Source organism: Homalodisca vitripennis, chromosome 4 (genome assembly GCF_021130785.1).
Source record: "Homalodisca vitripennis isolate AUS2020 chromosome 4, UT_GWSS_2.1, whole genome shotgun sequence".
NCBI lineage: Eukaryota > Metazoa > Arthropoda > Insecta > Hemiptera > Cicadellidae > Homalodisca > Homalodisca vitripennis.
In genome coordinates, this window is record NC_060210.1 from 31,932,989 (window position 1) to 31,957,035 (window position 24,047).

The window sequence follows — 24,047 nt, forward strand, 5'->3', positions numbered from 1 at the left end:
CTAAAAGATCGGTTCTTTTATTATAAAAAAAGAATACACCCGTAAGTTTACATACCTACTTCATTTAATGATCGCAACTTTAATACTCAGGAACATTGTTACTAACATGTTAATTTTGTACTATTAACCGTTTAATCTGTTTATGTTTTGTTCTAAATAAACATTATAACACAACTTGAAGTTTTATTTTCTTATAGTTACTGCACCAATAGTCTTTGGTAGGATTACAAAGAATGTAGTGTTGAGGTGGAAAGAATGGTTTTATAAGTCAGTGTATGACACATAGGGATTGGAAGCTAGAAACCTGGACTATGGAGTTTTATTTCATTTAACCACTCAAACCATATTTCAGTGGGAGACAAGGTAGATTGATATAATTTTATAATGTTATATTTTAAGTTACAAGATGTTCTTCCAAATTGGATTCTAGCCATATAATCATTTGTAAGATTAGTTTATATCTTATTTCAATGTATAATTTTATTTCTTTAGATTTCTATGATATTCATAAATACGTATATGATGAAAAGAAAAGGGTTCTAACCAAGTAATTGAATACATGACAAATACAACTACCCTGATATAGCTTTCAATGTTTGACATACAAGCACGTATTAGCGCTGCTGAACCAGTTAGAGTTTCTTTCGTCCATAGCTTTGGCTGAAAATAATTAATGACATTTATTACTTATAAATACATTTTTATTTAATTTAAAAAAATGTATTAAATGCAAATTTTATTAAATGCTAGAGTTTTAAATTTAATCTTGTCAGGAAATTTTATTTTTTCCAGATTAGGGAAGGCTTGACCCTCCAGGTTTCTCCCCTGAATATACCACAGTCTTGTCCCTGTTTACTTAACCTATCTGATAAGGGAATCTTGAGCAGTGGCTTTGGTACTTTCTGTTTATTTATTACTGGGGGTTCCAAAGTGTGTCAGTCTCGCCAAAACATAAAAAAACAAATATATCATTTTGTAAAATCACGTTTTATTACACTTATCAGTTGACTTATACAGTAAACTATAATTTACTCTAAATAAATTATACTTTTGATTTAATTTTGTAAATGAAGCCATAAGATTATGTATTAAGGGAATCACCAGAAATAGTCTGAACATTCAGAGTGCTATGGATCTTAAAGTTTGGAGACCCCTGATCTCGATAATTCAAGATTTTACATAGAGATTTTACCCTGCAGGTTTATTCTATTACTTACTCTTTTTTCTACTGCAACAATTATCCTTTGTTTGAAGTTTGTTTTTGACCATGGAAGGATTGTGAAGGAAAGAGGATTTTCGGGACAATTGCCATTGTTAAGTGATACAAAACATCAGTAATACTACGTTTTAAACAAATCATACCAGAGCGTTGTGACACTTGGAATCACAACCACAATGTTGTGTGTCAACTTCACTAACTCTAAAACATGCATATGATAAACTTTTGCAACAGAAACCCTTTTATTGTCAAAATAATTACCAATAATCTTCAGATTACCAGATTTATTGTCCTAAAGTGTTGGCTACTGGCTTTGACATTTTTTTCTTTTCCATGTACTTTTTTGCATTGTATAGAAAAAATAACTACAAAATCTCTGCTGTTTATAAATTATTATTTTATATTGTATTTCTTTATCATAACTTATCAAACATAAAAAAATCAAAAATTAAAAACTAAATCAAAATTGACTAGTTAAAATTGTGTTTTAAAAATACTACATGCTAGTAAAATAATTCAATTTTAATAACTTATTTTTGTGTAATCTAGTAATTTATCAGGATGAGGGGGTAAAAAGAGTAAAGTAATGATTAAATAATTGTTTATTAGAGATCATCATAGCTGAACATCCTCTGCTTTTCTTCCTTTTGTCCAGATCTAAGGTTTTCTCGCATTTCTTGTAGAAGCCTCAGTTGTTTCACTAAACCTGCACATATATATTTTTTATTAACATAGACGTTCTTAGAAAAATCCTGATTGCTTCACACAAAAATTGTTACAACATGATCACTTTGAACATCACATAATTAAATATTTCCATTTAACCCTCCTTCTGGCAGTCATTCCACTTCTTATTGATCGACCATTTTTTAAGTGTTGAGAAACTGTAAGAGTATTTTTTTTAATTAATAAAATTAAAATTGTATACATACATATGTGCACATTATGTTATAACTATCATTTAGGTTTTTCTAGCTAACACAATTCTTTAATATTGTAATTTGGCATCCAAGATAAGGGCTCCTCTACAGTGAGCCCAAAATAGCTTAAGATTTTCATTGTGTTGGGTTTTTTGACTACCATGAGCTGGGAAATATAGATGATAGTTATGACACTAGGTGCTAAAACCTAATTGTAATATATGTATATTATGTTTACACAAAGAAATAGAAAATTTTATTTTGACAAAAACAAATTATTTATTTTAAAAACAAATTTTTATGCATTTATCTTTGTTTAAAAAGCTGGCAAATAATATACAAGTATAAGTTTATACTTCACACAACAGCAGATATAAGAATAAGTGCATTTTCACTAGTTATCGATTACTTAAATGTAGTGGTCTTCACTATGCTGAAAACCGTCAAATACCAACAACTGACCAAACTGGTTAATGATTTCCTTAAAATTAAATTAAATTTTATATTTAGGCATTTTCTATAAACGTTAAGATATTTCTTAATAAATTGTAAAATGTACCAAAATTAATTGATGTATAGCAAAGTTTATTTAAATTCATAATTAATTTTCAAATAGTAACTAATATCACTATTTAAAATTACAAAATATTCAAATGATTTTATATTTTTTTTTAACCAGGTTAACTCTCTACTTGTGATTATAGAAGGTTGTGAATGTGTCTCACCAAGACAGTCAGGATGATGTATCTAAATGAATGCATGCAATGTTTAGAGAAGATTTTTGTGTAATTCTATAATATTGTCAAATGTCTGAACAAATAGTAACAATGTGTCAAATCTTTCCCAATAGCTTCATCTGTTCTTGATTTAAAAGAAAATGGAAATCCAAAAAGCCCATCCAGAGAAAAGTACAGAATGTACTTGTAGTATATCACGTCTCAGTACATTTTCTATTACCGTATTGAATTTGTTAAAATCACAAACTAAAAAGTGTATAAATCGTTTTTCTCGCTAGAAAGTGAATGTGAGAATCAACCTTCTTCATGTAGTGTTGCGAGCTGGTGAGCATGGCTAAAGCCTTCTGCGTAGCTGCGTTCCGCACGCATCTCAGCCCTATGTCTGATACAGTCTTGAGATTGCTGTGATTGCCCACTTTCTCTTCCTGGTCCATCCTGCACCAGTAAAATAACTTATTTTATTATTAGAAGGTATATATAACTTTTATCTTTGAATGGAAGGTAATTACGAATTATTAAGAAAATTACTCATAAACAAGAGAGTTTTTAAACTAAATGTTTCTGTCACAAGCAGCAAAGAAGTACAAGTCCTTAATACATTTTAAAAATAAATACTGTAAGTAAAAAAAAACTTTTCTTTGAAGAATCACAGTTCAATTAAGTATTGCCCACTTTTAGCCTTTTTAAACAAATTATTTGTAATTTCTTATCAAAGAAATAAATAAATGTCCCAAATATTTTTGAGGGAACATGTTATAAATATTCTGAGAGCAAATGTTAAAACTAAACTGTAGAACAAATAGATTCAACATTCCAAGATGCTTCAAAGTGCAACCACATCCTTTAACCATTTCCTCAAGATTATTAAGAGTACTTAACAAAAGTCATCCTAATATATTATTTCCATTCCCTTTCAATTAATTTATGAATATACTATTTAAAGGGAAATGGTTGTGGAAAGGTAATCAGTAAAAAAATCAATACTATATTCATTAGTTGTTGATATGACAGTCATGATAAGAGTGTCAGCTTTTTCGGGAAATTAAAATATTAATAGAATATATAGTTAAGAGTTATACATACATTAAACTATAATAATATGGGTTATTAATGTCTGAAATGAGAGAAAGGTAGTAAAATAAAAATGAAATGTACAGGGTGTGTTAAATAAATGTCTATATTAAAACATTAGATTTTGTTTTGATTGAATCTATCCATCAAACAAAACAGCCAATGGCCAATGGAGCAGTAGGGCGGTTATCGCAAGATAACTGGATCAAGCAACGTTGAGAATGGCTGTTACTTCTATGGATGACCGCTAAGCGATCTTGTCCATTCAATCAGTCTGCTTGCCCAGGCATTGGTGACGGTTCGGAAGTCACCTTTAAGCTGTTGGTCCTCAGGTTGTGTTAAGAGGGCTTCTTAGCCCTATCTTTGCCTAGTGAAATAAGACAACCTTTAATTCACTTTTTAAAAGATATTAGATACTCGTACAAAAGTTGAAGGCGATATCTCAAACTGTATGTTTGACTGACATCACACGGACTTTGACTTTGACACGGAAACACACAAATGGTTACCTTTTTTCTGTATCAACCTGAGGAGCGACTTTGTTTACAGTTGATTAATAATATCTGTTTCCACCCTTTAATTATAGAATTAGCAATCTCTGTCACAAAACTTATTTTCATACTTGAAATTACAAATCAATATACAAATTTAGGAATAATCATTTTATATTCATCATTTATTCTAAATGTATTCATACATCATACATTTTTTTATTAATTTAATTCAATGGAGCAGGTTGATAATATGATAAGTGATCAAAAAGAGGATATTCAAGAGCAACAGTTTGCTTTCCAGCAGTGTCTTTCCCTACTGGTTTTCTTTCAGCAGTGTCTTTCTGTACTGGTTTTCTTTCCAGCAGTGTCTTTCTGTACTGGTTTTCTTCCCAGCAGTGTCTTGATTGAATCTCAATCCTTGTCGAATCAGAAAACACAGCTAGGGGAAGTAAGGGTGATTGCTTGGTTCACTATCCAAGATCTTCAGGATGGTGTTCTGTAGTCCTGTCACACGAGATCACATTTTCTTCTTTATATCAAAGGGCTATGATCTTGTCATTCTTAAATCAATGATCCTCTAAAGCTCAGATAGTAGCAGATTTCAAAGGATTTTAGCAGCATATAGTGTTCCATGATTTCTAGGAGTTCATCTTGGCACTTTTGCAAAAATTAATTTTTTGACTTGTGTGGTTTGAAAAAGCATATTAACTCTAAAAATAAATATTAAACCTTTTTGACCATTAAAATAGATTGTCCTACTAGGGAAAAAGTATTTGTTAAAATCCTACTAATGTCAATATATCAGTTAGCTATAACAACAAACATAAATGTACCTGAGTTTTCCCCTGTGATGGGCGTCGAAGGCTGGAACTCAGCTGACTGTGAGCTATTCGCAGTCTCTCTTGGAGTTCATCTCGTTGCTCTGTAAGCTCTGCTATCTGTTGTTCTTTGGCGGCAAGCTCTGCTGTAAGCTCTGTCCTCAAAACTGCCTCTTTTTGACAGAGCTATTTCAGAACATAGTTCAGTTTAATATCAGTTAGATGAATGTAAAACATACAATGGAAGCAGAGTCTATAATATTTGTTGCCTATACAGTTGACTTCATCTCTGATATCTTGAAATGGTCATTAACTTAAGTAGGTAGCGTTCTCTTCCCTTCAGAAAACCTTGAAAAGTACATAACTTTGGAAATAATTCAAAGTAATAGTTAAGCCAAAATGTTTTGAACTATAATTGTATTAGGCTTCACAGGGCATTTCTAATACCTGCTAAAATGGAATTTTTAGTTCCTCTGGACATCTTGCATTTATCAAAAGCCTCAACATGAACTGGGTTGTTTAAATTTCAGAGTATGTCACAATAAACTCATAGGTCACAGAGACTGGAATATTCTCTTGCCCAATCGACCCTCTAAATTGTTTGGTATTATATAGTATTATATAGTAGTATTATATATAGTTATTTCTGAAGCTTAAAGTTTTACTAACAGTCCTTGATAAATCAAAACACTATTGTTGTCAAATAGCACTCTTGAACCTGTCTATCATTATCTGCCTAGGGCTGTCTGTATAGTGGATCCACAAGAAAAGAGCTTTGGAAAAAAGCTAAAGTCTATGGCAAATGGTAGTTTGGATTCTGCAGCTGTAGTTTCCAATGATTGTGTATTATCACTGTTTGTATGTGCTGCAATTGTAATGAGTGATAAAAAGATTATGAATAAATACGTCATTCACTTGAGATTTGACTAATCGACAATCAACAGTTGAAATGATTTAGGTCTACTTTTATCATAAATAATATTACCACCATAATAATTGTATTCCAATATTTTAACTTAAGTGTTTGTGTATTCATCTTAGTATACACATTACTGAAACTATTTACATTATATTATTTTGAAAAATTACCTCCAACACAGTATTTCCAGCTGTAATGTCAGACACACATTAGCATAAAATGTACACCATAAGTATTACGGACCATAATAATAAACAGATGGAAGATGTTTTAAATGGATAATGGTTTGTAACACAGGTTACAATATACAGAAACTGAATCCAATTTAAAAATTGACAATAAATTTACAAGGGGTGTCTAGAAGACAACACAAGAAGGATTTCCATAACAGAAGAAGGAGGATAGCTCCTGCCTTCATGGTGTCTGAGCATTCATTATTTAACAGAACCTGCTGTGCTGTGTTAGCTATTGTTCTTCTATAGCTCACAGTTATTCTTGCTTCTGAGTTGTGAATTTGTTGAAAACTTTGCAGAAATTAAAAATTCCATCAGTTGCACAGTAAGATCCATAATTTGATGTTCATCGGTAAAGTACTGTAATCCCATTAAAATCTATCAAAAAATTGTAAATTTTATAGTAATAATGAAATGAGTGAAAGAGGAGTGTGCACAAAAGCATTGCTGTATTGTCTATCAATGTTCAACTCAATAACAATCACAGAGAAGATCAAAACAACTGATCATAGAGTTGGATTTGTTATAAAAGTGAATGAGAGAATTTGTTCAGGTTATGAGAATGAGAATGAGAATGAGAATGAGAGAATGAGAATGAGAATGAGAATGAGAATGAGAATGAGAATGAGAATGAGAATGAGAATGAGAATATCTTTATTTACAATCTTTGAGATTATAAACAGTGTCATTAAATACATTAACATCAGGAAAAGGTTTTTTGAAGATACTCTTCCAGCGTGTAGAATGGCCGGTCTAGAAGCCATTGATGTAGTGCTATCTTGAGGTCCTTTCCTCTTTTGGACAGCAGGTGAGGTGGTAGGAGATTGTGGAGCTTCATTCCCATATATGATGGTTTTCGCTCATAAAGCCTCAGACGATGTACAGGAAGGCTGTAGAGGTGTACATTTCTGGTGTTGTAGTGGTGTACATCATTGGTCCATGGAAGACTCTCCCCATCAGCGTACATTATTACCTCTTGAATGTAAAGCGAAATCACAGTGAGAATCCTCAGAGACTTGAATGCCTCTCTACAGCTCTCCAGAGGTTGTAGTCCCACCAGTGTTCTAATACATTTCTTTTGTATGATAAGTATCCGTTGGAGATTTGAAGCGGTAGTAGTTCCACCCCAGGCAGCAAGACCATAGCGCAGGTGAGACTCAAAAAGGGAAAAGTAAGTTATTTTTGCTGTTTCAAGGCTACTGAGAGAAAGAATTTGCTTGATGACAAAGTGACCAGTGTTGAGTTTTTTACTAAGATTGTCGACGTGATTAATCCAATTTAGTTCGGTATCCACTGTTAAGATTTAGATTAGTTATAAAGTAAAACCAATTACAAAAAGCTCTGTCAATTTTAATACAACTAAGCCATAATACTATTATTTTGATAACTACTTTTCACAATCATAGAATTTTCTTTTGACTTTCGGTGAATTTCTTCCTAAGAGTAAGAGGACTCTTAGATTGTGACACAAGAACTTGGGTCACTAATTTTGTGCCAAATTGATTGTGGTACTCAAAGTTTTAACAAAATGAAGAACTTTATATTAGTTTGTTTCATAGAAAAATTACATAGAAAGCTGGCTGGCTATTTAAATCACCCTCGTGGCTTAGTATTCAAAACATTCCCTTAGTAATTTTCAAACTAATGTAAACTTCTAATTTGTTCAAAATCTTATGTGACATAATTGCTTGAAAGTTAGTGGAGCTTCTATATGTTGATTGAAAAATATGAATAATATCCTTCCAAAAGTCAGATGATAAGATTTTAAAAGGATAAAACTTGAACATTTCCAAGAAAATCTATCTTTTTACATTTAGGAATACCATAATCGTTTTTTTAGATTGGATATAGGAAAGAGACAGTTTAGGAAATAATATCTCATGAAAAATTAATGTGTGTGTATAGCAAGGTTTTATTAAATGTTTTAAATAAAATTACAATTTAGTGTATAGTGGTTAATCAAAATGACAATTTTTGAATCTTACTAAAAGGTGTCATTTTAGTACTTGGGAAAAAATTAGTACTTAAGATTGAGTCCAATTTTATTAAAATATCATATGTCTATTCTGATGCATAATTGTTTTCAATGTTCATGTGAATAAAAAGATTCTGATTCTGAAAACAAAAATTAAAAAATTGCAGTATTTTGTTCAAAGGTTTTAATTGTTATGAAGGAGGCGATACTTTGTTTTAAAAAGCAAAAGTGGCTATAAAAATATTAAATTATGCTTTTTTAAGTGACGGGTTTCTACATTTCTAAATTACATCTTAAGCAGTTTGACCAAAGAATTTTGTAAGTGTATTTGTGTTATTAAGAAGAAAATCAAATATGTACAAAACATATAGAAAATGGGTAAAACATATTTTTGGAGAAGTATTCTAGTTCTGAGGAGAGTCTAGTGTGATTTTGTGAAAATTAAATGTATACTGTAATTCATGCTAAGAGGAACTCTCATTTTGAAACTAATGACAAACTTATTGAGAAACATTGAATCAGTCTTCTGCATGATTTAGTGCAGATGTTCAAAGGATATGCAGTCAGGATTCTGGGTGTAGCCAATTTGAAATGTGTATAAGGTGGGAAGCCCACCACAGTTTCCTAGTTGGGAATGTATTTAACCTTATTGTGTATGGTACTCAAGGAGTCATGAGACTGAAATATTACTGTAAGTAAAATATAGTTTGACAGATATTTGGTCTTCAGATCATATGTTAGCTTGGTTATTTAGATGCATATGTGACAGATACGGCAAAATACAAAATAATTGAAAAGGTAAGGGCTCTGTGGTTTAGTGGTAGCACACTCACCCATCAAACGAGAGATCCAGGTTCGAGTCCTTACGGAGCAAGTACTTCTTGTGATTCAATGTTTATTTAAAAATTATAAGTAAAATATGATATACTATTTAAATTATTGAAACAGACCTCACTCTAACTTAGATAACTTATAAATTTGTATCTCTATTGTTTCACCAACATCGGACTTTTATTCAAAATGTGTTGTTTAAATACAAGGATAATTAAACAAAAATGTAATCATACTGAGTAAAAGGATTCATTTTGTTCAAACTAATCTTAAACTAAAATATTAGTATAAATTTAAAGTATGCTCATTTAATTTATTGACTAGTCAAATAACACGTATAACATTACTAATATTATACACACATATGTCAAAATAGTATTAAACATTAACTAAATAAACACTCATACAAACAGATTTTTCTTATGTTTTGTTTGGCAAGTGATGTTAGATCTTAAATTATCATTCTAGCAAAGCTCAAAAGCTATGGACTACACCCAAGAACAGGACAAGAACCATCCATACAGTAACTCATATCTTAGATAAACCCATAATCTGTAATCATTATTGCATTACTTCACTATAATAACAAGAAGTCCACAAATAAAACACAATCATTTCATTATGAGGAGGCTTGGCAGTTATCCGAACACCGTGACATAATGCGTACATGGGACTGCGAGTCACACTCAACACACACAAGTACGTGTCTTCAATGTGTTGCTGTATATGTTATATGGTATACCGACAAGGTACTTGATACAACCTACACATTTCTTTATTATTAAGTTGAGATCTTATAACTCAAGGTAAAACACATAAAACTCAGTACTTTGGCAGTTACCACTTGTGCTCCTACCCAGGGATGCAACTAAATCTCTCATTTGTTTTGAATAAATTTGCAAGATATTTCCATTAAATTAAAATATTTTAAATTGTGCTTTTATGTTTATAGAATGTTTTGATCCCCTGTGAAGCAAAAATAAAAAACACATTTTAGGAGTTCTCAACATTTTTAGATCCACTTCTGTTTATCACTTCTAGATTTAGATATTTTAGCGTAAATATGTATTTTTAATTTTAATTTTGTATTGAAAAAATTATATTCTTTCACTGCTGAAAAAAATCAATACATAGGTCAGATGTTAAAGAGTTTTCTTAACAATGACTACATGAACCTTCAGAACTATGTTAAGGTTTGATAGATGTGAAGTAATGTATACGCAAAACAATTACATGAAAATATATTGTTCAAATTTTGTAAATTTTAATTTGAAAATAACACAATTATCATAAACAACTTTTATTATTTATAGCCATTAATTAGTAATACATTATACAAAAGTAGTTTTGGTATTGAATTCAAAATCTATTTATTTATACTATATACATAAAAATAATGTGAAATAAATGAACAATGATAAAGTAATTTGATTATTTTAAAAACAAGTTCAAAATTTCCATTATATGAAGTTTCTCAGCCAATACACAACTTACCTCAGAGTTAGAGCCCATCACTATGATCTGGCAACCAGGTGTTCAATTATCTTATCTGCTGTTAATTGTTTTCCTATGTACTAGTTACTTCCTAATCTCTACAAATTAGGGTAACAGATAATTAGTGTAACTGATAACTCAATTTGAAATTAATGGTAACTTGTAATATTTGTGTTAACATTAATAGACAAATATTATAATGTAACACTACAAAAGTTTCCTATCTGACAATTTGTTATAGAAAAAAATGTACGTGTAGAATAATTTATCATTATAAACTAATAACAACTCCTAATAAGCATCCATTTAAAAATTTGTAGTGTTACATTAATATATAATTATATTATGGAAGTGGCCTAGTCAAAGACAGCTTTGGACAGTGCAGGGAATTGCATCTCTGGATTCTAACTTTAGTTCCACATCACATAGAGTATTCTTTTACTTGGAGAAACTTAGTAATTATAACAAATGATAAAATGTAGAAGACAATTCTTTACCAAGTCAAATCTAAAACAATAAGGTATAGTATAGATATTTATAAACCATAAACTTACCTCATTTGTATTTTAAAAATACAGTATGTTATTTAATTCTTTGTTTGAAGGTTATTTTTGACGATGGAAGGATTGTGAAGGAAACTGGATTTTTCCGGACATTTGCCATCGTTCAGTGAATAATCCTGATTTCTTGTTTCACTGAACGTTGCAAATGTCCGGAAAAATCCTGTTTCCTTCACATGTCGTTTAACTTGTTGTTCAACAAATAATTATTGCAACACTTAGTTAATCTAGATTTTTTCAATCTTAAATAAATATGACAGTAATTTCTTTTATTTGAGTAAAATATAAGTATAGCACAATCTGTATTCATCTTGGATATGTGGATTTATTTATCTGACCATTTCTACACATTTAAAGGTAATACACTAGTTTTAAATATAATAATGTACTGTGTAAAGATAATAATTAAGTTAAATTTATCTTCTTTAATGTTTTAGAAACACTTGATAAATTTAACAGAAACGATCTTAAAGTTTTAAGAATATATTATTTATTTATTATATATTAATTATTTGTACCTAAACTTGTGAGACATTGCAGTTAAATCCCCGTGAAATTCAAAATACATTAAATTTGATTTATACTACAAAATAAAAATAATTAAGTGATTGTTAATTTATTATTTAAATTTACAATCATTTAATTAAAATGATTCTCTAAAAAGTATATAATTATGTGTTATCATATGCAAATTCTCTTAAAAGTAAAATACTAAAAGTACCTGTACAAGTGTAGCATCACTTTGTTTAATCAGATTTGTAATTTTTTTCTAGTGCAATTACTTTTGAGCAGAAAGTTTAAACTATAAAGTTTCAAATCACTGCACTATATTAGATTCCCGACTATCCAAGTTGGGACCAGGCCTGGCTTGGATATTGTGTAAAAACCTTAGATAATACAGAGATCAGGGGTCAAAGGTCGCAATAGATGGAAGCCAAACTAATTATTATACAGCTATTGACAGTTTACATAAGAAACCAACATATTGGTTATACAGTGATTCAGGTTAGTGCATAGCATATCCACAGTAGTCACATGTAGAGATGTTGCTTCATATATTATAAAAACAGCTGATTTGGATAACCGGAATAGCTGTATTTTAAATATCCAAACACATTGCCCTTTTGTATGAAAGTGTAATGTACGTACATTGTATAAAAGTGTAATATACACATATTGTATAAAAGTGTATGTAATGTATCATTTTATCACTGAATGAACCGTCAAATGTGGATAGTTTATTACTAATAAGAATTTAAAATTTTGAATTTTAATATCTTTGATACAATATGTTTTTTAATAATACGATCAGTATGATACAGATATGTTATATATACCACTAAGAGGAAGTCCAGTCCTACAGCACCAAACTGCTAGTCATCTTACCTCCGTGGCCTGATCTTAATATTTAAGAACATTGGTCTCTAATTAAGAGATCATGCATTCAATTACCGGGGAAGTCATAAAGAGTTACTGTTAGAAAAATAAAGCAGTAAACATTGATGCTAGCACAACTAATACTAAAAAGTAAAATATTACAGTTATTTGAATAGCAATGCACATCTGTTTCATGAACACCTACATGAATATGTATGAGCATAATCTTTGTGGTTGCCTCAACTAATGTAAACTCTTCAGTATTTAGCAGTTCAATTATGTCAAATTTTAGTGTAGTTTAAAATATTTACATTGCAGTAACTTAAGGAAATTTGTTTAATTAAGGACCATTGTTTTAAGTATACCTTTATAGTTCCGATAAGCACAGTAGTAAATATGTTATTTGCCTCCAGGCATCCTTTATGAACCAGCGCATGCCATTTGCAGTTCTGTACCTTCACTGTGTATCTTTAAAATATAAAAGACTATGGAATTGCTAGCTACGTGTTAGAAGTTTCAATGATGAATTTTGTATGGAACATCATGTTGGCAGCAGACATCATCATCAGCTTTTTGAAGTGTATTGCTACAATACAAAGAGTGAAATTATAGTATGAAAATGGATCAGTGAGAGTTCAAGGGTGGTCAAAGAACATTCAGGTTGATCATATGTGATCAATGAAGATTTGGTGGGTGCATTTGAAACAATAATTCGTGAGAACAGAAAATTCACAATAACATTCCCTTCAAGGAATTTCCTCAAAAGAATAGGTCTGTCCTATGTAACATTGTGTCAGAAAATATTCTGAAAATTGAACTCTCGATGATATCCAGTTTCCTTACAGAGGATGACAAATGAAAGGGAATGGAGAGTTCCATGACATTTTTATTTTGTCGTTAACTGGGGCTGGGTATTAATTTGTGGATGAAACTCAACATTCACTAAATCAACACTTTCCACCATAGCTAGGTTATGGTGGAAAATTCAAGTTGCTCCACTGTACTTAGAGATTGTGTCTAAAACATCGTAGTACACTTATTTGTGTACCTGATGAGACAATGATATCAACTCTTCATCAAGATTACACTATATTTTGTAATGTATGTGTCCTGTATGTCAAAACAATGAAAAGAAGTAATTTTGAAGCTATATGTCGCTGACTATTTTTGGATCTCTTTAGATGAGATAGCATAACTACAGATTCCAGGAGTCTTTCACCGTCAGATTCCAGATGTTGCACTAAGAGGAAGGTGAACTGGAGCTAAACGCAACGTTCACATGTAGTCAACCCTTTCCCCCTTTTTAATTTGTTACGACAAAGAAGGGGATCATATGTTGAATTAAATCGCCACAGGAGATGAAACATGGAACCCTTTTTACCTCTAACCAAGCAACGCGTTTTGGAGTGACAACAAACTACCTTTCCTGTCAAGATAGAGCCAAATAAATGCTGTCACAGTTCAAGATCATGGCAACTTTGTTCTGGGACAAGCATGTTGTTTTGTTAGTGACTCAATGCCATGAGGAACATAGAAGCTTCCTCTGAGAAGTAACAGTAAAACAGTATGATAGTTATAATGAGTTAAACAGCCAATTTATCATTTTGTTTTACAAATAGGGATAACAAATAAAAATATTTATAAAAACTGTAAAAAAATTAGTTTCTTTTTTAACTATTTTACACTGATAGCAAATAGAATCACACAAAACTTTCAAAGATATCTTTTCTGCAGATGAAAAGTTGGCTATTCGCTCAAAATAAACCATCAGCTGGACTAATTGCGCGTGGTATCATAATGTGTCATGAGATCTTCCGGTTTTTCATAGTTAGAATCGTTTTTATTTACCTTAGTTTCCTTGAAGAACATGCCGATCATTTAAATCTTCCAAATTTACAATTATTATTAACCTCTGGTAGGACTATTACAACATTGTTCATTTGTAATTGTATTGTAACTATGCATTATTCTCAATGCTGAACATGTGTTAATGGTTCACATTTGGTATGTTAATGGTTCAAACAAATGAAATGGAACAAAAATTGTTTATTCCAAATAAAAAATAATAGACTGCCTATGTTCTGTAAAACTCAGAGATCCTAAAATTGAGGTCCTGATCATAAAAAATGTTATGATCATAAAATGTTATACTGAATTTTAAACATTTTAATAGTTATGGAATAAATGTTTGAAAACAAACATACCTGCAGAAACTTAAATGAAAAAATACTTAGTTAATTTTATAACTAAACCCATTTATACACAGAAGTCATCAGCTGCTACGCTGACTGAATCATATCAATCAATCAATCAATCAAATCTCTTTATTGTCGTAAGGCAGTTACATGCATTGACAACGTCAAAATTATCTACCAACAGGTTTTGTCAATCACAAACTGGTAGCAGTCAAACTTGGCATAAGTCCTAGTTTGGGTTACAAACTAATTGAAAATTCAAACATTTTAGCTATAATTATAAAATAGCCTAACAAAAAATTTAACATTTTTTTAGGTTTACGTTAAAAACAATATATGTAACAGACAACATATTAAAATTAAATAACAATAAAAAATAACAAGTTTCATTAAAAAATTTAGAGAAATTAACAAGTTTTATAAAAGTTTTATATAGATAACAAGATAACAAATAAAATTTTTAAATAAACAAATAGGCCTAGTTAAAAATATTTGACATTAAAATTTATTGTACAGGTTAATAAAAATACCCTACTGTACAAAATTAAAAATATATACTTTGACATGTAAAGAATTCGCTCAAAGAATAAAATGGGTTCTTCAACAACCACACTACTAACTTATTTTTAAAGATTTGAGTATTGTACATTTTAATGAGGTGACTTAACTTATTATAAACTTTCTTTGACAAAACAGTATGACTTTTCAAGGTTTTACTTAGCCTGCAGTGTACAAAGGATAAATTATTTTTATTTCTCGTGTTATGAGCATGAACATCCTCGTTAAACAACCAGTCAAAAGATTTGTTAATAGCATATACAACAAGATCGAAAATATAAAGATTTACAATAGTAGTAATTTTAAGTTCTTTAAAAATAGGTTTACAGTGGTCAAGCCGTTCAGCATTAGCAATGATTCTTATAGCTTTCTTTACAGCCTTTACAGCTTTCTTTTCATATTACAGCCACAGCCACTTTTTAGAGTGTTACTGCATCCCATCCTTTGATATGTAAGATTATACAAATAGGTAATAGGCTACTAAAAGCTTCAACCTTTAGCTTTTTATTGAACATGTGAATGACAAAAAGGAAAATTTTCCATGAGATTAGAAACATTTATAAAATAGGTTCAACTGTTTAAAAACAAGTGATATCAAAACAAAAAGTTATAATCGTCTAAGGAAAGAAGGTTTACACTCAACTCACTTGTTTGTGCAGCCTGTCTCTCTCTTCAGTAAGTTGGCTCTCCAGCTCCTCATACAACCTCTGTAGCTAACAGAAACAATAGAGTCAATCTACAACTAAATTTGTAAAATACTTACTGATTAATAAATAAATCAAATAAATAGAATATCTCTAATTAAAATCAATAGTTAGTTTACATTACATCTTTTCTGAGTAATTTTGTATTAAGAAAGACTTGTCTAACAATCATTTCTTTTGTACTATTACAGGCTATTATTACAAAAATACTAACACAATTTTTAAGTGCTCAAAAGACCACAGTACAGTATAGCGATATTACTATAAAACTCATGCATATAAGCAATATGCTCTCAAGCTTAAAAAAAGTAATACATCATATCTTATCTTATTTAAAAAAATCTAAATGGCAAACACTAATGATACAAAACACACCACCTCAAATCTTCCAAGCTCCCTCTATCATATGATTGTCCAATAAATCTCTACCTAGAAACATGAGAGCCAACCACCAATACGTTGTGATAACAGTAGCAGAAAATAATAAGTAGAGTGATGATCCTTATTCATTGTGTTTCACCCAAGTAATGTTGGTGAAAATTATTGGAAAATGCTGTTTTTATGGCTTACCCATCATACAAAATAGTTTGACTTTATTGTTTAAATAATCTATTTGACAAACTCCACTGTGAAAAACAAACAAAATCCCAGTACTGTGAGTAGTCATGGTATTAGAACATGATATTCATAACTACTGAAAACAAATTGTGTACTAGCTGGATAAGAGTTCTATATTTCACTTTAAGCAGATCAATAATTGCAAGATCTGGACAGTAAACATCATTTTGAACAACTCCATTTATTCAAAGAGAGTACCAGTCTATATCTTCTAGAATTAAGTAAAATAAAACCCATAAATCTAGCTATCTCCATTCGGACATAATGTTTTGTCTTGGTTTGACATTATGAGCAATATAAACAGAATACAGTACATGGGAAAAGAAAAAATAAAAGAGAGGAAAGGAATAATTGACAGGGTTCTGGTAATTACTGTATGGATCTATTTTAACTCATCTATGTATGATTGGTGCATACAATATCTGATTTCGCAACGCTCCTGCAGCTTTAGCAATCACGTTTTCCCCATAAAATATTCATAGAGCAGCATAAAACAGTAGAGCGTTTGCACTGGATATATATATTTATCTTTCCTTGTACTTCATATTCTGAAAGACATTTCATCTGAAAACATGCAAAAATTAAATATAACCCCAACCCGAGATTCCATGAAGAGATTTCTGAAGGTGCTGAACCAAAATCATAATAGAGTGAACACCAGTGAAGTTATGCTGATGGATAAAAAATAGACTGAACTTAATCAGACTTCTCAGCGATTGAAATAATCCTATTAGCCAAGCAATTTTCAGAAAAGCTGCTGAAGCCATGAACAAACTTGGATAATGTAGCTGTAACAGGAGACGTTCAAGTCTAATACAGATGAGAGAGGAATTGTTGCAGTGAGAACCTTTTCATGGGTAACCAAATCCCAGAGAACCACAGAGGAAGGACAAACCATGCCTGATCTCACCAATCTAGAGTTGTCTAGACACCACTTCATAAAAAAATACGTGAGGAATCAGAAAGAGAACTGACCTGCTGGCTCTCAATCTAAAAGCCAAAATTTCATTACGTAGTCCTCAACAATAAGACGTAATAAAGTCAAAAACAACAAATTCCCTGCCTACCATACATCAAATAATCAACTGATTATCTCTTGTCTATTGTTTCTAACGTAGTTGAATTTTGCTCATAGGGGTTCATCACCTATTTTAGAATCACATACAGCTAACATTGTTGGCAATGGCAGGATGACTCTCATAGTCAAACGCTCAGTAATATAAAAGAATGTGATGTTAACACAATTTAATTCATGCTTCTGACTCGATAACACTTAGGAGTGTGATATTCTCTGCACAGCCATTGACATTGAATATTGGCACAGTTTGATTATGTCACCATCTGCACTAAGCCAAGGTTTTATAGAAATGCTGACAACCACTGATGGGTCAAAAATGGGCTGACTGAACAAAGTACAAATGAAAATATTAATAACCAAGAGATTATAAGATAACAAATACACAATCTCCAGAGTTAAAAACAACATTGAACAAAAGGGCTACAATAAATGAAGGAATTACATACATCAAGTCCAGTTGCAGACAAGAGAGTGATCTCGATGGCAAAAAGTTTTTCATAAATTAGTGGATCACAGAGGAAAGATGAAACATATCTTGAAATAAAAGTGTAATTTACTGGAAGAGTACAATGACTTTCAAATAAAATGTACTCTGATGCTTCACTTAGGAGGAATTTCTCTGTAACTGCCTGCATAAAATATCTTATTTATATAATTTTTGAATTCCTGTATACGCCTTTCTCCTCAACATATTATTTGAGGTATTAGCAAGGAATCAATGTGTTCTTGGCCAACAAAAAATGGTCTGAATAGTAGGTAGAACTTTCTGCATTACACTAACAAGTACCTCTCTAAAAGCTTAGTTCATAATTTCTGTATAAACTTTGGACTTGCATTTTCATAACGCCTTAACACCTAATTTAAACAATTAGATAGAAAATAATACACCTTCAGCTGATGTGAAAAAATCTGAATTATTAAAAAACACACTACTTCCAGTCTTCAAAGCTCCCTTTACTGTATAATTATTAATTAAATATCTACCTAGTTCACATAAAGAACATGTGAGCCAACCATAGATAGGTTCAATTACCAACAATAGAAAATCGTTATAAGAGTGAGGGTCCCCTTATCCATGATATTTAATTCGATGTTGATGAAGTTGACATGTGAGAGACATATGTAACATAGCTGCACCAAGGGAGGACTTCTAAATCCATCACATGCCCAAGGAGAAATATTTGCAGTTCCATGTGCAACATTCACCACACCAAGTGTCTAAATCAGATTCTGAGTTGTTGTCTCAATGTGTGCCTTATAAGTAGTCAGATATTTTAGACCACATGAAAAGTACACCTAAGAACGATAATAAGACAATGGTTAATAAATAAAACACCTTCCTTGTACCATTCCTCTCCTCCCTCATATTCAAACTCAACTCCACAACTCTTCAATAGTCCTAATAGTTACCAGCCTCTATCTACTAAAAGGTACGGATGACAATGCTTAGGTAAATCTTGCTCTCATCCAGAGCAAAGGATTAGAAATTGTCTTATTTAAAAATACAATTTCGAGAGCTAAATGTTTCAAACTACTTGTTAAAAATGTTGTTGGATTTTCTGAAGAAACAAAAAATCAAAAATTAATTTAAGAACAAAGATTATGAAAGTAGCTAATTTGATATGAGTATCAAACTAATCTTCAATATCTAGATATGGAACAAAGAAAGGTAATGGAGAAGAACTTTATTACATTTTGAAAGATGGATGAGATAGATAGCTTAGGTAAGTGGAAACATAATATACATAAATTCAATGTGCATACCAAACCATATGCTCTGATAGCACTTATATTCAATTCATTTGGAATAGAGACACATGTTTATAATAAATATTAAATAATATTATTAAACTAACCTATTGTTGAAAAATTTCAACCACATACTTTCCAGATTTCAATTTCATGCAATGTTTCTTTGATAACAGCTAACAGCAAATACTACATTTAGTTTTCAAGATAAATATATGGTACTTTTCCTTATCAACAGTTACGAAAATCGCTTTTATAGAATTATCACTACATGTTTTGGGATCAAAGTCCCATTGCCATGTGTACAAAAATGTGAAAGTCAACTGAAGTTTAAGAATTTATTTGTAGTTTGGTTAACACCTTCACTGCCGGTGTACAATGAATGAAACTGGTTACTCTCTATCCTTCCCCTGTGCCGTAAGGCTTTTGCCATAGTCCACATATTCAAAATAGCTGAACAGTTTGAATACTAAGTAATGTATATCATATAAATAATAGAATCACCAAAGAAAAAATCAGAAAAGACTGTTACAAAATATATAGCATTATTGGAATATTTTAACATTTTAACATGACCCAGTGTCCCTTTGGTACAGTCTCTTCGAGCTTACTTCATAGCTTTTTCATAATTTATAATATGTAATTACCATAAGCACAACCCATGAAACATTTCATACTTAGTATGAGTCTGTCTCGCTTCCATTGGTATAAACAAGATATAAGTTCAGATCATCCAAAAATTATTGTCATGTCTATGTATTTTACCAAATCTTTGATTGAGTTCTGTTTATGTCTTTTGAAGAAGTAAGTAAAACAAATTTTTGATCATAACAATGGCAGTTTTACTTTGTAAAACGAGTATAAGTATGTAAATGAGAACATTACCTAAATTGCAAGATACTATCAGAATATTAAGAAAAAGTGTTATCCTCATTGACATTCACACTTCATACATCTCTAAATAGAACACAAACTATCATAATAGTGCTCTAGTTTGTGTTGGTCATAGGAGAAAGGTTTTTTTTTTTTCAATCTCACCATATCATGACCGCTATATTCTGACAAAAAAATGTATCATAAATTTTAAATTGACAGTGATACTCTTAAATATCTTTAAGGTCGGTTATAAGTTTTGCAATTTTGACTATTTTTACACCATATAGACCCAGAAATAAAGGAGGCTTGGGGCAAGAGTATTATTGGATATCATGACCTGAATAATGAGATTACTTGAGCATCTCTGTGGTTATTAATAGTGATGGGGATAAATAATTATTTCTGTATCCAAACCTGTCTCATTGCACTGGGTACAAAAACTGAAGGAACCTAGCAAGTGTGTAGTTAGTACCTTACATAGTTCTGCCTCGTTCATGAACCAGCTTCTAACACCCTTATGATAGATATCATTAAAACTGATACTGACTTAATAAAGGAAATATGTAATTAGTATGATAATGAGTTATCAATCCCATGTAGACTGGTCACTCATTGGGAGAAATCCTTAATTCCGTTCCCAATTCCTTTTCACTGTAAAGCCCTAGAATACTGTGTTGGACCGCATAATCTGACTGATATGGGATATTGAAAACATCAGAAATGGTTAATAGTAAAATCTGACTTCCAGATCAGTCCATCCAACTTTACCAGTCCTTGAAACTTGTGACCCTTAATAGGGGTGAGATAGGGTAGCACCTAATCTAGATAGTTATATATCTCAACCAAAGGGCAGCTGGGAATTTTGGTGAACTCCTTATGCAGTCCCTATGTTCAACAATAAACAGTTTACAAAACTATCTTTTCTGATGCATTTATGACAAACTACTTGAACTAAAAAGAAACAAACCTCTTCTTGGTGTCTGTGGTCCCGAGCTCTCAAAGTGTCCTCCAGTTGGGAGATCTGTCTTAGTAGCTGGTTTAGGTCTGAAAAGAGAGCAGCCAGCAACTGATGCCAGGTGTCCTCACTGCCCACCAGACCTCGCACCTCACACATCAGCTCTCCACTCCTACAATAACATATTACATTCTTACTTATTCAATGAATTCAATACCTCAGCGTGTTCTCTTTCCCCAGCCGCTGAGAGGTCACTCTCATCCATATAATCAATAGACTGGTGATGTCAATATTATCCTCACTGTCCAATATACTTGCAAAAACTCTCTACTCACAATTATGTATTAAACTCTTGACGAATATAGTGTCAAGGTCTTAGCTGGGAGATCTGTACAAATCTTGTTTAAGGTTGGAAGAGAGAACAGCTGGGAACTACAGTTTCATATCACTTAATCATACCCGTTTCAACACATGTTCAATCAAAATTGTTAATATCATCACATCTTGTATGGCAATGTATGTTTTCTGTATTAATACTGTTTATAGAGTTAACCCTGAAAGTACTTTTTTATTTGGATTAAGTTGTGAGTCTTCTGTGATTTTGAGTATGGAAAAGTATTAAATCTGGTGTTAGAAGTTGAAATAAGAGTTGAGTGAATTTTTCTTACACCCATAAGACTTTCATATTCATGTTGGCTGGCAAGGCTACCACAAGTACTGGACATTTATCATGATATATAATACTACAATTTCTTTTTGATAAAATGGTCACAAAAATCAACAATGTACTTGATTGCAGTTGATTTTAACTAACATGATGTAAATTCAATACTACTATTGGGAGGAATAAAAAATAAATACTCACCTGAGACTACAGCTATTAAATAGTAAATACATTTCCTCTCAGAAAAATAAGTTAAATTCTAGTACTGAAGAAAATGTGTGTTTTATTTTTTAAATAAATATTCTACACATTTTTTCAAAACATAAAATAACTGTGAAACCTATAGGAAAGATATCAAAACACAAATGTGCAATGATAACTAGACTATTACGAAGTTCATGCTAATATAGTCAATACTACCTGTAAATATTGTTTTATTACTTAGCCTTGAATCTTAATTGTAATTGCAACATACAAACAAGATCATAAATTACAAACAACTAAGTTCTTAAATGTGTTTACACATACTATCATTTCTTTATTCATAATAAATCAAACAAGCTGATCAAATCCAACAAAATTAGAAAATAATACAATGAATTACAAATTATTTGTCAGAATATTTCATCCCATTTTATCACCCTTATGTCAGCATATTAAAAAAAGTTCTTATTCTCTATATACATATGACTCTAAATCTACCTTTATTCAAAGGTTTATGAGTGAATATTTAAAATTATGCATAAGAGTTATTAAAATATTGATTTGACAATGCTCGTGGGTTACAAATAGTAAATAAAAATGCCTTTAATTGAAAACTAACTGCAGTACAACCCTAGGTGTAATACTAAATTAATTATCACTAATAATATGAATTATAACAGTTTAAAAATAAAACAACTCAATTATAAGCTAGCATCACTGTCATTTCTATCATCTACATTTAGTTCACACTAGGAAAAACCATTGCCAATCCAACTGTAACCTTGAGATATGTCAGCCTCACTGTGGATAACCATCAAATAATAAAAACAGTCATTTACTTTCATTTTGAAGAAGTAGGTAGATTTTGTGACAGCTGAAATATTAATCTATTATCATGGTATTTACATGTATGCATTGTCTTGAAAATCGTTTGAGGTACAACAAAATGAATGAATTAACAAATAGAACACTATAAGATCAATTTTTGTACCAAGTTTCAACTTGTTTGGACTTTTTTGGACAGTTATTGTTGTTATATAGCATATAACTCTTGTTCAAAAGTATATGTGTGTGTGTGTGTGTGTGTGTGTGTGTGTGTGTGTGTGTGTGTGTGTGTGTGTGTGTGTGTGTGTGTGTTCGATTAACTAGATTCAATTTAACATATCTTGACTGAAGACTTCACTGAATTGGTTCCATTCTAATATTTAAGTATAATTTAAGTTGCCACATAAAAACTATATTATTAATTTAGTTAATTAGTTAATAAGTTTGTGTAGTGTTTTTTTGTATAAAAAGCAATTATTTCTTATACACATTTGTATCAATTGAGAGCTTATACATTCTAGATTTGCCTTTTGAGGAGCTGAAATACTTTGACTATAAGACTCTGCTCCATGGGCTTCTAAAGTTCCAATGTTAATAATTTGAAAGTAATTTAGTTTAGTTTAAAACAGCTGATGTATAAAGCACATATTAAGTTGCTCAGGCAGTTATTCTCAATCCATGATCAAACTTAATATCAGTTTATTGACTTCTACTATTTGATGGAGTCTTACTGACTTATAAGTCTTACTCATTAGATCAGAAATCCAAATGGATTTTGATCAGTTCTCTGAGATGTTTTAAAACAATTTTAGATTAATCTAGACATGGAATTAGCTCTCAAATTATGATCAGACTTGCAAGAATTATGGCTTGTAAAATATATGTATAAATGCTAGTAAATGTACATAATAAGTATATAGCGGATTTGACTTTGTCTATTGCTTGAATGTAAAGCTTAATGACAATAAAACCT

At 31.0% G+C, this 24,047-nt stretch overlaps 1 protein-coding gene across 3 annotated transcripts in view; it reads right to left on the minus strand.

The window, feature by feature from the left end:
• Positions 1-1,803: 1,803 nt before the first annotated feature.
• The window catches only part of LOC124359116 (EF-hand calcium-binding domain-containing protein 4A-like), a 55,978-nt gene continuing 33,734 nt past the window's right edge, over positions 1,804-24,047 (minus strand). For 2 of the 3 annotated variants that reach the window (XM_046811573.1, XM_046811575.1), the window contains exons 4-8: positions 21,394-21,553; positions 16,049-16,114; positions 5,275-5,445; positions 3,176-3,311; positions 1,804-1,925 (exon numbers count right to left, since the gene is read on the minus strand). In XM_046811573.1, the coding sequence (XP_046667529.1) occupies positions 1,825-1,925; positions 3,176-3,311; positions 5,275-5,445; positions 16,049-16,114; positions 21,394-21,553 (634 nt within the window). In that variant the 3' untranslated portion in view covers positions 1,804-1,824. The remainder of the gene's footprint in view (positions 1,926-3,175; positions 3,312-5,274; positions 5,446-16,048; positions 16,115-21,393; positions 21,554-24,047) is intronic. The other variant, XM_046811574.1, reaches the window with a different exon arrangement.